The 15,636-nt window shown below is 35.3% G+C and overlaps 1 protein-coding gene and 1 pseudogene across 1 annotated transcript in view; one reads left to right on the forward strand and one right to left on the reverse strand.

The window, feature by feature from the left end:
- Nucleotides 1-15,636, forward strand: part of C6 (complement C6) — a 130,138-nt gene that overhangs the window by 50,509 nt on the left and 63,993 nt on the right. Inside the window, 2 exon segments of the mRNA XM_004648937.1 lie at nucleotides 14,462-14,531; nucleotides 14,534-14,549. Of these exon segments, the coding sequence (XP_004648994.1) occupies nucleotides 14,462-14,531; nucleotides 14,534-14,549 (86 nt within the window).
- LOC101574980 lies at nucleotides 8,194-9,450 on the reverse strand (annotated as a pseudogene).

Consider the following 15,636-nt stretch of genomic DNA (forward strand, 5'->3'; position numbering starts at 1 on the left):
CAGGTCCTGCTTTACCTTGGTCTTAACCATCCAGTAGAAAAGTATGAAGATGAAATATAGGAAGTAAAGCCATGATGTTATGTTGAGCTGTGGGGTACTCAGGTCAATAATTTCTGGCATTTCCAGTTAAACAAAAAACCAAATGCTATTATGGGCTACTGGAGTCTTTTAGAATATTTTGCTGAGTTTACACACCTATAATATTCAAATAACAGAACTTAGAAAAAAAAGGGGTATACAGATGAATGTCCGTTTTATATCTGTGTATTCAAAGTGGTTAGGATAGATATGTAGTTACATTCTCTTAATGAATAGAATGATTCGTTCTAATGGTGTTTGTAAATAGGATCTCAAGTCTGCATCTTGTGTAGCAATTAACCACTAAGAAGAATATGTGCAGCATGTTTGTTATTGAAACTGTCCTACCGATTTGATTTGAAACTGTCTCATTGCTATCTGTTTATCAATAAAATTATGAAAAAAATATGTTTTTCATCACTAGCCATCCATGAAATGTAAATTAAAACAACATTGAGATATCATCTCACCCCAAAAAGAATGGCTATCATAAAGAAATCCACCAACAACAAATTTTGGAGGGCTTGAGGGAAAAGGAACCCTTCTCCACTGCTGGTGAGAATGTAGACTGGTGCAACTGTTATGGAAATCAGTGTGGAGACTCCTTAGAAAATTATGACTCAAAATCCCATTTAAACCAGTTATTCCCGTACTGGTAATTTTCCTGGAGGATCTGAAAACATCTTATCCTTGTGACATAGCTATACCTATGTTTATAGCAGCACCATTTGTGATAGCCAAATCTTGGAAACAACCAAGATGCCCATCACCTGAGGAATGGATGAAAAGGATATGATATTTTTATACAATGCAGTACTACTCAGTTATAAAGAATGATAAAGTCGAAATCTTTGTATTTAAGTGAATGCCACTGGCAGGTATACTCATAAGTGAAATAAATCAGACATGCATCTGTAAATATCCTATAGTTTCCCTAGTATAAGAACTCAAAAGAAATACAAATAGAAAGATGTAACACAAGTAAAAGGAAAGCAGAATCTCAAGGGCTAACTAATCAAGAGAGGGAAAGGAAAAGAGCTAGGAAACATGACAGAGGAAAGCTATACAGTTATATGTAGAAGATGGGTAAGGCAATGATCCTGTGAATCTTCAGAAGATGTTTGAATCTAGTAGTAAATTGGAAGTATTCTCACCCTGAGTAACTATATATACTGACACTTGTGAACTAAGCAACTGCACTGAAGATGACAATTTATAATAGTAGGTACATGCCTGGAGTGCCTGACATTCTGGTCTTCTGAATATGGACTGCTTGTCATGACATGCCAGTTTCTGCCATGCTATCTCTTGGGTAGATGATTGTTCAAAAAGTAGAGGGTGGTGAATGAAGGCAGGAGACAGGAAAGGGAGTGTTGTGGTACTGTCCTGCTACAATGTTGTATATGGCTAGATTTCTGCACTTATGTGTAAACATATATAATTATTTCTATTTTCAAAAATATTTTATTTTTTTAATTTAAAATTTTTGTCCCATTCTGTAGGGACTCAAAGTTTAATCTATCAATACTTGATGTAAAATCCCTGTTCCATGTTATGCCTAAGATGTTTGATATTCAGACAGATATTGGGCTTAAGCTCAACAGCATATGTTACATGATAATAACAATAAGCTTCTCTTCTGGAGGGTTAACATCCTAAATTTGCAGAACAAAAATTAGAGAAAAATAGGGCCACAAGGAAAGCCAACAATTTAGAGCTAGCCTTACATCAATTAAGACTCAAGACAGAAGAGAACTTGTACAGTAATGTCATGTAACTCAGTTGTGTCCCAATTTTTTTTGATCAAGGAGAGTATGGGGCCAAAGAGGAAAGTGATCAATGATGCAGAGTTGCCTAAGGAGAGTCACATGGAGAGAAAACATTCTCTCAGGCTTTCACAGAGAGCACATTGGCCAAGCAATGGCCATGACTCATCCACATGGCTGACACAGACAAAGGGTCTACAATCTGAGGTATAGGGTCTCAGGATAAATCCTGAGGGGATTTTATTGACTTTATCAGATACAAAAGCTGCAATTCTTATTGCACAGGTCTTTCTTTATTTTGATGCTAACCATCCAGCAGAAAAGTATAGAAACGAAGTTTAAGAAGTAAAGTCATGTTGTTATTTTGAGCTGTATGGGACCCAGGTCAACAACTTCTGACATTCCCAGTCAAATGGAAGACCCAATACTATTATGGAGGACTACTGGTTTATTTTGGACTATTTTGCTAATTTCCCACACCTATAATATTTAAATGACAGAACTAAACAAAAAAAGGGGATAAAGATGAATGACCATTTTGTATCTGTGTATTCAATATGGTTAGGATAGATATATAGCTACATTCTCTTAATGAATAGAGGGATTTGTTCTAATAGTGTTTGTAAATAGGATATCATTTCTGCATCTTGTACTGTAAATAACCACTAGGAAGAGAGTATGCAGTGTGTTAATTATTGGAATAGTCCTACCAATTTGATTTGAAACTGTCTCATTGCTGTTTATTTCTCATTAAAATTATGGGAAAAAACAAGTAATGAAATATGAAAAATAAAAATAAATATAAAGGCATTGCACAATGCCTAGTATGTTTGCATTTTAGCTGTTGTCCTACGAGTTTATTTTAGCCCAATTTGCAACAAATTAAACTCTATAGTATTAGTGTGAGAGAATTTGGATATTTTAAGTATCTATTAGTATGTTTTTCATGTCATTTTATTGTATTTTAATACCTATGTGAAAATTGTTTTAAATTATTCTGTATATTTTGAAAGTTAAACACAGCTTATCTCAGACATGTAACTCCAGCTGTTCCAGCTATTCCAGTACACAACCATGCTATGGCACCGCTTGCCTTGTCCCCTTCCCAGGACCAGGCTTGCACAGCAGCTGCTCAAGTATGGAGGACCATGCTAAGGATCGTGCTGGGTCTGACCAGGATGCGGTGTTTCAGTGCTTTTTAAATTTTTATATTTTCTTTCAAAGAGTGTAATTTATAATTGATTTTTGAATAATGAACAATTTAATACAAACCTTTTTTAATGAAAAAATCTTTGTAATTTGAAAACTATGATCATTCCACTGTGGAAATATGCGGTATTTTCAGTAAATGCAATAAAAGTTTTGGCAAATTTCAAAAAAATAAAATAAAATAAAAGTTACCCAACTTTAAGAAACTACCCAAGCTAATTGGCCTATGTCTCATTAAGTCTTACTTATTGGTCAGGTGCAAAGAAAGGTCATATTTTCTTAAAGATTTAAAAATTATCATAGCCAAGATCACAAGTTTTTGGTTTACTTTTACTCATTTCTATAATACTTTATCCATTCCTTTATTTAACTCCTCTTCTGTAGTATTAGAGCTTATTATGACATAATGAATAATAGTGATTTTTACATAAACATTAATGTGAATGAAAGGAAGAAAAGTAAAGGCAATTACACAGGAAGTCAGAATGATCTGAACATTAAACCATCTGAACATTACAGGACAAGTAGAGCACCTTCATCCATTAGGTAGCATACCTTGTGTTATGATCACAATTTCAAATAACAGTGTCTTTCAAGCAATAGTGTCATCCACACCACATATCCAGTAAAAATTGACAAGGAACACTGCACACTGTCCTAATTCAGAAACTTAGGGGTATATGAAGCTGTGTGACAATTTTTCCATAATCAATGCCAAAAGAAAATGTATAGTGTCATACTGCTTTCATCACATCTTGAAATGACAGGTATCCAGGAGCCAGTGGTTCAAACCCTGGGCGTGCCTTGCCAGCCCTGCCCCCAGGGCACACTGAGACAGCAATTGAGACTGGGCATGGTTGCACATGCCTGTAATCCCAGCTCTTGGGAGGCTATGAACAGGCAGATCACTACAAGTCCTATCTAGTAGTGAGACCCTGAACATCCTCTAGACCCTTCCATAAAATTAAAAAAAAAAAAAAAAAGACAGGTATCACTCAGGTTTCATTGGCCAAAGGAAGTAGGGAAGGGCATGCTTTCCAAGTTCCCAGAAGAGAAGCCTGAAGTTAACCTTGTGAAACAATTTAGTGACTGACAACACAGGCAAAACTCAGGAGGTGGGCAGCTCTGGGAGATTTGGTAGGTAGCAAGCAGTGGGAACCCAGGCATAGATGCTGTGAGCCTGAGTTAATCCTGTTAGCTTATCTCCAATGCCCAGTCTCTTTAAAAAACTATAAATTAATCTGAGGACAAGAAAACAGGCAGAACTTGGTTTAAAAGAACAAGCCTAGTTACTAGAACTTTGATTCCCCCTACATGAGGGTGTGAGACCAAAACTTAGGTGGAAATCAAGTCCTTGAATCTGTTTATGGTGATGAAGAGACATGTTTCAGATCAATAGTCAATCGAACCAACAGTCAAGTTCCTAGGTGCTACTGAATATTTGCAAACAATGTAATTTTTCGTGGTCCTTGTCACATATATATTTTAATCTGAATGTGTTGGGTTTTGTGAGGACTTCCAAATGAGGCTGCATTATTAATAACTAACAATATGTCACTTAGAAATCCCAATTATTAAATTCAGGTTGCAGTGACTGACATATCCCTTTGCCAGCCCCCAAAGTCCTATCACTTACTCAGGAATCCTCCTGCCTTTGCCTTGGTGCTAGCCCTTTGCACCTGGTTATTGTTAAGACTATGCTGTCACCAAACAACTGCAGAGTGTAGTTACCACCACTTCTTACCAATAAACTCACCTACCCAGCCACTGTCTTCTGCTGCACCTCCAAACCATCAGGCACCTCAATATCTCAGCAGTCACTCTTATGAAATTCATAACTTCAGGTTCTTCGTTCATCCTAACATAAAAGGAGATTGGAAGCCACAAGTCACCTCCATTCTTATTTCTCAACTCTTCTGCCTCTTTCTACAGAGCAGTCTTCTGTCCTTCATATACAAAATTCAAAGTGTCAGGGCATGCATACTGAGTCCCAGGAAATGACAGCCTACCAGCTTCAAGAAGCAGTTACCTAGAATATCTACACATGTATGATGAGTATACACATAAACACAGACACACACACACACACACACACACACACACACACACATGTGTATGTATGCATCCACTCTGGTCAGTATGTCTTTCTGGGGAAGTTTGGAAAAACTGAGTTAATCAGAACCTACCAGATGCTCCTTGCTCTCCAGAAAAAGAAAGTTTTCCTCATTTTGAAAGTTCCCTTGAATTTCTATATTCTGTTTATATAGTGGCCCCCTCAAAAGCCACACAGCTTCTTCCTCTTCCTCTACTCCACATAGTTGCTTGGCAGAGCCTGTTAATTTACCTTTAAATCCCACAGATGGGAGGAAATTATAAACATCAGAGCAGAAATTAATGCAATTGAGACAAAGAAAAAATACAAAGAATTAAAGAATTGAAAGGCTGATTCTTAAAAAGATTAAGTAAAATTGATAATTGCCTAGCCACTTATCAAATAAAGGAAGAAAAAACTCAAATTCAAGCAATAAGATATAAAAAGGATGTAATTACTTCAGATCCTGTGGAAATTCATAAATTCATCAATACATACTTAGAAATCTTTACTGTAACAGATGGAAAACAGAAAAGAAATGGACAGATTCCAAGACAGGAACAAATTACCAAAACTGAATCAAGAAAATATAAAAATGATGACTAACCCAATATCAGTTAATGACATTTAAAATGTAATATAAAACACACCAACAAAGGAAGGCCCATGTCGTGATGGATTTGCAGCTGAATTCCACAAGAAATTGAGAGTAGATTTAATTCCAATGCTCCTCAAATTCTTCAATGAAATTGAAGAGGAGACAATATTCCATAATTTGTTTTTGCAAGCAAGTATTATACTGGTACCAGGCCGAAGAGAAAAAGCAAACAAACAAAAAAAAAGCTGTAAACCGTTCTCCCCCATGAACATAGATGCAATAATACTAGCAAATGGAATGCAGTAAATGATCAGGAAAATCATACATCATGAGCAGGTGGGATTCATCCCCAGGATGCAAGCATGGCTTAATATATGTAAATCTATAAATGTAATACACGTATCAACGGAACCCAAAACAAAACCATATGATCATCTCAATAAACACAGAAAATGTTTTGACAAAGTACAACTGTCACTTATGATAAAAAAAAATATACAGAAATTTGGAACATATAGCCTATACCTCAATATGATTTTTAAAATAATTTTATTAAGAAATAAATAGCAATGAGACAGTTTCAAAACTGATTACTAGCACTGTTTCAATAATTAATACCTTGTAAATTGTTTTCTTAATGGTCATTCATTGTATAAGATGCAGACATGATATCCTGTCCACAAACACTATTAGAACAAATCTCTCTATTCATTGAATTAAGAGAATGCAACTGTATATCTATCCTATTTTGAGTACACAGATACAAAATGGTTGTTCATTTGTATGCTCCCTTTTTTGGATTAGTTTTGTCAGAGAAGGGCATTCCGTTGTCATTTAAATATCATAGGTGCATGAATTCAGCAAAATATTCCAATATAATCCAGTAGTCCATAACAGTAGTGGGTTTTCCATAAGATTGGCAATGTCAGAAGTTGTTGACTTGAGCCTTTCACAGTTCAGCATATTAATATGGCTGTACTTTTTATACTCCGTTTTTATCTTTATCTTGGTTAAGACCAAGATAAAGCAAGACCTATATCACAAGAATTCTAGCTTTTGTATCTGATAAAGTCAGTCAAGTCCCCTCAGGATTTATCCTGAAACCCTGTATCACAGTTTGTAGATCCTTTGTCAGTGTCAGCCATGTGGATAAGTCACGGCTATTGCTTGACCAATTTGTTCTCTGTGAAAGCCTGAGAGAATGTTTTCTCTCCATGTGACTCTCCTTAGGCACACAATACATCATCGATCACTTTCTTCTGTTTCCCCATAATCTCCTTGATCAGAAAATTTGGGATATAACTGAGTTACATGGTGTTACAGTACAGGATGTCCTATGTCCTGAGTCTTCACTTACCTTGAAAGGTTATATACCTCAATAACAAACCAGCAGCCAACATCATTATAAATGGAGAAAAAAATGCAAGTTTTTTTCTCTAAAATCAGGTACAAATGAAAAGGTTATTCACTATCATCACTGCTTTTTTTCTTTTGAAAACTGATTCATTTTAATCATTTAAAAAGAACACAATACATCTAATTTCCCTTACATCTACAATTCAGTTATATCCACACATTCTAAGACCAAATAGCCCCCTGCCCAGAAGCAGGGGGTTACAGTGAGACACTGAAGATCAAAGTTCAGCTGTCCTAGGTCACATGTCTTCCAGTTACACATACTCCAGAGCTTTTCTTTTCATTTTAAAATGTTTTACAGGAAGTTTTTCAGAATAATTTCATCCCAGACACTAGGTTTCTTCTATGATACACAGCTCCATAAAATTGTACTTCCATCCAAAAGGAATAAAAAGTAATTCTTACTTTTGTCTTTTTTTTTTTTTTTGAGGGGGGAGTGGAAAGATATAAAACTATCTGATTCCTGTAAAACTTGAGGAAAAGGAGAAGAAAAAAAAACTTTTGGGCTGTGCTGGGTGTTGGCTTCTGCTTGTCTCTCTGAGGGTGTGACTTCCAAAAGTTAAATCCTTAAATCACACTTATGCCATATGGTGATTAGTACTAAGTTTTTTAAGATGATAAAAAGGAAAACACCAAATAGTCATAAAAATATTCAAAAGATTTTGTATTGCTGGTCTGTTTTTTCCCTCATGAAAAGGCTACAAAATGAACATATAACTGGGACAGTAACTCTGCTGCATCTGCCAACTGATGCATCTGGCTCATCCCTACACAGGTTGAAGGGAAACAGACGTTGGGTTTTCTTAGTAATGTTATAGAAGTAGCCAGCTGTGTTCCTGGAAGCTTATTTGAGGTCCAATAATCCTCTGAATGTATGTAAGGAAGCATGGTTGTCATTTCTTAACTGCTCACATCTGAACACATTCAGCTACTGTGGAAACTACAAAGGAAGGAAAAGTATTTTTTCCAATATTCATATACTGGGATTTTAAAGCACTCTTTCTTCCACAGAACTCTAAAGTGCTGATCATGTACTAGGGGCTGCTGTATTTTCTGGCATGAGCTCCCATCTGCTGAGGGTCCTGGAAAGGGTAGTAAGTTGGTCCTGGAGTCCTCATGAAAGGAGGAAGTAGTCCCATTGGATGGAACATATGTGGCCCAAAACCTAAGGGTGGGGGTGGAGCAATCCCAGGGGGCAGTGGCAGAGTAATGTTCACCACTGCTGGGAGACCACTTGGGGGCAAGTAAAGTGGTTGACAGAGGCTTCTGCTGCTGAAGGAGGTGGAGGAGGAAGAGCTCCTACCAATCCTGGAACAGGCTCTAGCTTGCTCCCAGAGTCTGTGGTTCCATCCTTCTCTCTTTCTTTCCCCCTAACTTCCTGATCTGCCCCATTTCATGTTAAGTCTGCAACCATTGACAATCAACTTATTAAAGGACTTCTTGGCAGCCACTTCTGCAGTTTGCCTTGTGGCAAAGTGGATGAAAGCACACTATTGCCTCTGTGCAACAGGGATTGCACAGATCTCTCCAACTGGTAGCAATGATTTCTGAGGTCTGTCTCAGTAATGATATAACCCAGACCACCAACATATAGTGTGGTGATAGTCCTATCCTCAGGCAGGTCTAATACAGGCATTGTGGAAACCCACTTTAGAAGCTTATCCGTTACAGGGTCATTGATTCCATAATATTTATCTTTAATATACTGATCATCAAGGGGGTAATCTGGGTCTGTAGGCTTCTCGTGTCTGTATGGACACTCCTCTCATCTGTTATGCTCTCCTTTTACCCACAAGGAGAAAATGTGGGGGCCAATTCATTTTGTAGTAGGGTGTGGTCCAGTTCAGTTTAAGCAGCATATCACTGGTGGACGTGGCTTTCTCCAGCATGCTAACTCGCCATGTTCCATCAGAGTTAGAAATTTCTCTCTCCATATTCTGTGAGTAGTACTCTTTGTTGACATTTGATTTTGACTGTCATTAAAAGACAGTCTGACATCTCGAACCTGGATGGGCAGGTCATAGTATAGGTCTAAGGGGCAGGTCTGGCAGACATTCTTTAATTTACTGCAGGTTTGGCACACTTCATTCTTCTTGAAGTGCATATGAACCCCCAGGACATCAGCAAAATTCTGTAAATTACCTGGCACAGATTTCACATTCTTTTCCATAAATGTTTATGCTCAGTCAGATATATTGGTTTTCTCCAAGACATGTCTGGTATTGAATCAGAAAGTCTGCATCCTCCCAGTTCTGCCTGTTGTAGGTGTTGGAACCCAGAGAGGAAGCCATTTTTACACTGTACAGGAAGAGCAGTAGATTCTCCACTGTCAACACTCATATTCAATATAGTTCTGGAAGCATTAGCCAAAGCATTAGACAAGAGAGGTAAATAAAAGGAATAAAAATTGGAAAAGAAAAGTTGAATTATCATTACTTGCAGATGACGTGATACTCTACATGGAATGTCCAAAAAGCTTCACTGAGAGGCTCCTAGAATTAATAAACAAATTCAGTAGTGTAACAGGATACAAAGACAATACCTAAAAATCAATAATATTTCTCTGCACAAAGAACAAACTAATAGAGAAATTAGAGAAACAACACCCTTCACAATTGCATCTGAGAGGGGCTGGAGAGATGGCTCAGTGGTCTAAAGCACCTACTTGAAACAAGCTTGGCAATGCACAGGGACCGTGGTTCAATCCCCCAGCACCACATGCCAGCCAGCCCCCCCCCCCGGTGGGCTGAGCTGGCCACACACACACACACACACAAATAAATAAATAAATAAATAAATAAATAAATAAATGTTTAAAAAAAATTGCATCTGAGAGAGAGACAGAGACAGAGACAGAGACAGAGAGACGGGGAGAGAGAACTACTTAGGAATTAATCTAACAAAGAAATTAAAAGAATTTATAATTAAAATTACAGTATTCTAAAAAAAGTTAGAAGAGGATATCATAATATCAAAAGATATTCTTTGCTCTTAGATAAGAAGAACCAACTTTGCAAAAATTGTCATACTCCCAGAATTGTCATACAGATTTAGCACAATCTCTATAAACATACCATCAGCATATCTCACAGATCAACAGAAAATATTCCTAAAGTTCATTTGGAACCAGAAAAGATCTAAAACAGCAAAAGCAATCCTTGCCAACAAAGGCAAGGCAGGAGGCAATACAATTCCTGATTTGAAATTATACTACAAAACTATTATGATAAAATCATCAAGGCACTGCCAAAACCCCCCCCCCAAAAAAAACCCCAAAAAACAGAACTGAGGATCAATGGAACAGATTATAATATGGTGACACAACTACAAACACACTCAACCATCTTATCTTTTTTTTTCTTTTTTCCATAATTTTATTGAGAAACAAATAGCAATGAGACAGTTTCAAACCAAATTGGTAGGACAGTTTCGATAATTAACACATTGCATGCATTCTTCCTAGTGAGCCACCTTATCTTTGATAAAGGGGCAAACATGTTCACTGGAACAAATGATACCACTTTAACAAATGATGCCAGGAAAACTGGCTTTCCACATGCTGAAAACTAAAACTAGATCCAGGTCTAACACCATGCACTAAACTAAAGTCAAACTAGATTAAAGACCAAACCATTAAAACAAAAACACTAAATCTACTGGAATGGAAATAGTGTAAATCCTGGAGACACAAAAGTAGGCAGAGAGTTCATGAACAGAAAAGCAAACTGTAATGGAAATACTTCATAGAACCAACAACTGGGATCTCATCTTATTGAGAAGTTTCTGAATGTTAAAAGAAAACACCAACAGAGTGAAAAGAAAACACACAAGTTGAGAAAAAATTGTAAGCAATAGTCACTCAGACAGACAATTTCTATCTAGAATATATAAAGAATGACAGAATATCAGGCTCCCAACATTCAAGGACCCAATCCAAAAATAACAAAAAGCCCACACTCTTCTCAGAGGAAGGAATAGTAATGACAAATAAATACATGAAAAAATGTTCCAAAGTACTGATCATTCAAGAAGTACAAATTTAAACAACACTGAGATTCCATCTCACTCAAGGAAGAATGGCTATCATAAAGAAATTGACCAATAACAAATGCTAGAGGAGCTTTGGGAAAAAGGGAGCTTTCTCCACTGTTGGTGGGAGTGTAGACTGGCACAACCCCTATGGAGATCAGTGTAGGGAGTCCTCACAAATCTAAGATTAGAAATCCCATTCAACCTAGCTATTCCCCACCTGTGTATTTTTCTAAAAGAACTGAAAACATCATACCATTGTGATATATGTGCACCCATGTTTATAGCAGCACAATTTGTCATAGATAAATTTTGGAAACAACCCAACCTCCCATTAACTGAGGAATGGATAAAAAAGATATGATATTTTCATACAAAGGAGTATTACTCAGCTATAAAAAAGATAAACATGAGGGTTTTATAGTAAATGGATACAACTAGAGTCAATATTCATAAGTGAAATAAATCAGATGAATTTGTGTAAACATCATTTTGTCTCCCTAGTGCAAGAACCTGAAAGAGTAAATAAAATCAGAAAGGTACAATAGATATAGTAAAAGGGAAAGTAACCGAATATAATAAGTAAACAATTGAGACGAATTAAAGGAGAAAAGAGGAATAAAAAGAAGGGGAAAAAATCATGTAAGTATATCCACAGGATAGCTAAGATGATTGTACTACTATATTCTATCAGTTTTTGGAAGGTGGAAGTTAATTCTTAAAATTATTACTTTGACCAGTTTTGTAAACTAATAACTGTAATCTGAGCAACTAATTTGAAGACAGCAATGTGCAGTATAATAACCACCATAGAATACTTTTCATCCTTTTTGTTTTTTGTAGGGCTTTTTGTTTTATACAGATGTATTGTTTCTAATGTCCTATTATTTTTATACTATCTTTAAAGTATTTTTAATAAAGGATGCAGAAAAATTTTAAGGTTTATGGAAATGAAGAGTTAATGTTTTAACTGTTTGATCAATCTTATAAGCCTGTTAGTCTGAACAAATTTGATGATAACAGTATGTAATACAACAACCAATGTTATTTTTTCTGGTGCTTTGTTTTTGTCTCTGTTCTTTTATTTGTTTCATCTTTCCTCTTTAAAATAAAAAGTAATAGAAATAGAAATTTTTAAAAAATACGATCTTATAGTCAGCATTGATCATCTTGATTTCTGTGGAATAGGTTGTGATTTGCCTCTTTGTATTCTTAATTGCTTGAATTTGTGCTTACATTCCCCCTTTTTGATGAGGTTGAATAGTGGAGAATCCATTTCGTTTATTCTTTCAAAGAACTAACTTTCCGATTCATTGATTCTTTGTATTGTTTTTTTAATCTTTATTGCATTAATTTCTTTTAGCTTTATAATTTCTTCCCATGTACAAATTTTGGGTTTGATCTGTTCTTTTAATAGAAGTTTGAGGTTCAACAGAAGTTTGCTTATTTGAGCTCATTGTGCTTTCCTGATGTGTAAATTCATCACTACAAATTTTTCTCATAGAACTGCTTTATTGCATCCTGTAAGTTTTGCAATGTTGTATCAGCATTATCATTTAATTGTATATACTGTTTAATTTTATCTTTAATTTCCTCTGTGACATATTGGTTGTTCAGCAAGGTATTGTTAAATTTCCATGTGTTAGAGTAGTCCTTGTGATTTCCTTTGTTATTGTTTTCCAGTTTCATTGCATTATTGTCAGATAGCATGCATGGGATGATTTCAATTGCCCTATAGTTACTTAAAACATGTTTTGTTAGCTAATATATGGTCTACTGCTGAGAATGTCCCATGTGCAACTTTGAAGAATGTGTATTCTGATGTTTTGTGTTGGAACACGCTGTACTCATCTACTACATCCATTTGTTGACAGGCTTGCTTTAGTCCTAATATATCTTTGTTGATTTTTTTGTCTAATTCATCTATTTGTGAGAGTGGGGTATTAAGGTTGGTCCCCCACTACAATGGTATTAGTGCTTATATGGTTCTTCATGCCAATTAAAATATGTTTTATGTAGTTGGGTGAACCTCTGTTTGGTGAATAAATGTTTATGATTGTTATCTCTTCCTCTTAGAATTTTCCCTTAACAAGTATGTAGCAACCTTCCTCATCTCTGTTGATCAGTTTTGGCTGGAAGGTTGCATTGTTTGCAAAGAGAATAGCTACCCCTGCTTCTTTCTGGGTTTCTGTGGCATGGGTAATTATTTTCTACCCATTGACTTTTAGTCTTTGAATTTCTTCTCTGGTTTAATGTATTTCTTGAATTCAGTATATAGGTGGATCTTGCTTCTTGATCTATTCTGCCTGTCTGTTTCTTTGGTAAATGAGTTGAGGCATTTATGTTGATGGTTATAAATGATATATTGGTTTTATTTGTGTTCTAAACTATATTTTGATGTTGAACAATAGTTTACTGGACTGGGGTTTGTTTTTGTTTTTTCTTTCCTTGGCTAATTTTGTAGCTATTTGATGGTGACGAAGTTTGTCTCTCAGTGCATTTTAATATTGTGTATATTAAAATAAGAAGAGTTTTTTTTTCCCATTGCAAATCAAATATCTATAAAATGAAAATTGCTCTAGTTAGTTTTAAGTATCTTAACATTAATCCTTAGTTGTTTCTTAACATTGGCCTTTTCTTTTCATGGCAGGGATTTACTTCCTTCTTGGGAAATACCCTGATCTACTTATTCTCAGCTCAAGGGCATCCTTCCAGCTGTTTTTTTTTTTTTCTCTTAGAAAAACATTAGAATGTTTTTCTTTCATCTCACAGACTGGGCAGTGCAGTGCTTATACCCAGATCTCAATATTCAGAGATGGAGCTAAATCAAGTTGAGACAGAACTTCTTCCCTTCTCCTGGGTAGTAGTCTTTTTTAGTGCTATCATAAATTAGATCATACACTACACCAAAATGACAAGGAGACAAAAAAAAACAGCTCTCTTTAATTGTCACCTGTTTACATCTCCATTTAGGTGCCATTTCCTTTCAGAAGACTCTCCTGGTATTTCCTCTCTGGATCTTACATCAGTCTGTTCATTCCTCTTGGCTGCACAAAACTTACTGCATTGAATTGACTGTTCATAGTTATTTCTCTCCACCAAATTTATTAGCAATTGATTATTGTTGTAGAGCCTATCATTACTCCTTGCTTTTTAACAGCATAGGTTTTCAGTAAATACTTGAGTATATAAAGGAATGAACATTATATTAGATATTCTCAAATAACTCTGATATGTCTTATGCTGTTTTATTTCACATGGATTTTTTTCTAGGTACAAACTGAAGGTAATTTGCAAACAGATTTCTATAAAGATTCAATACACTTTGAAAAGAATGACAATCAAAAAACCTCATTGTGAGGTACAGAGAAAAATGATTTTCATAGAACAATTTTTATTCTTCAAAGAAAAATGAAGGCTTTAAACAACTCTCAGCCTCCAAAGAAGCTATTCAAGCCCTTCACAAACAGGCAGTAAAATGTTACCTAATCTTTCTGTTCTTTCTTATAATTTAACACCAGTTGAAACAATGCATTTAGAAAAGGAAAGTTCTTATTTCAAATTGGTAATAGTTTTTAAAACATACTGAAGTAGATTTATTTTTTCATTAAATCCTACATTAGAAATTATACAGGTGGTAATATATAATAATACTTGGTGCTTGTGTTTTTTTCTTGTTTTCTCCAAATTTTCATTTGTTATTTTGCTGTAGGTGTGTTTCTTATAAACCATGTGTAATAGAATACTGTATTTTATGAAAGCTGCCCTTCTCTCACCTTTGCTAGGGAAATTCAACAAATTTTTGTTAAGTGTCCTCATTGAGACATTTCAGGTGTTCCATCCATCTTTTATTTTTCTTCTGTATTACACAATCACATTCTCTCTTATTTCCTTATGTTTCCTAGTTTTGTTGAGTTTCTACCTTTTGTCCCTTTGGAAGCTCTTCAGTAGTTTTAATTTTGCATAGGACTACACTTCTCTAACAAACATAATTAAAGTGTATATATTTTTCTTTTTATCACATGGAATAACATTTCACAGAAGCTGTTTTACTTATTCATCACACATGCCAAATGCATATTTGCTTCTGGAGGGAATAATTTACTTCCTTATTCATAGGATTTCACACTAATTTTAGTGAAATAGCTAAGAAACTTTATGACTGCCTAGAAAATTTTGTGTTTGTTTTATATTATATATGTTAGTTTATATTTCATTCTGACTTTTATCCCCATTCAGTTATTTTTCACATAACACATATAATTTCCATGATCATAGTCTATGTTTTACATGAACCTTGTATTTTATATATGTATTGCCATTTTCTTTCTTCTCCTATTCCCTTTTTTGTTATCTATTTTCAGTCAGTTGACATTTTCCTAGTATTTTCCTCAAGAAGGCAATACAAGATAGCACCACACCTAGCTGATATAAAAAAATTAACTTGT

This window comes from Octodon degus, unplaced genomic scaffold (assembly GCF_000260255.1).
Source record: "Octodon degus isolate 3935 unplaced genomic scaffold, OctDeg1.0 scaffold00142, whole genome shotgun sequence".
In the NCBI taxonomy this organism is placed as follows: Eukaryota; Metazoa; Chordata; class Mammalia; order Rodentia; family Octodontidae; genus Octodon; species Octodon degus.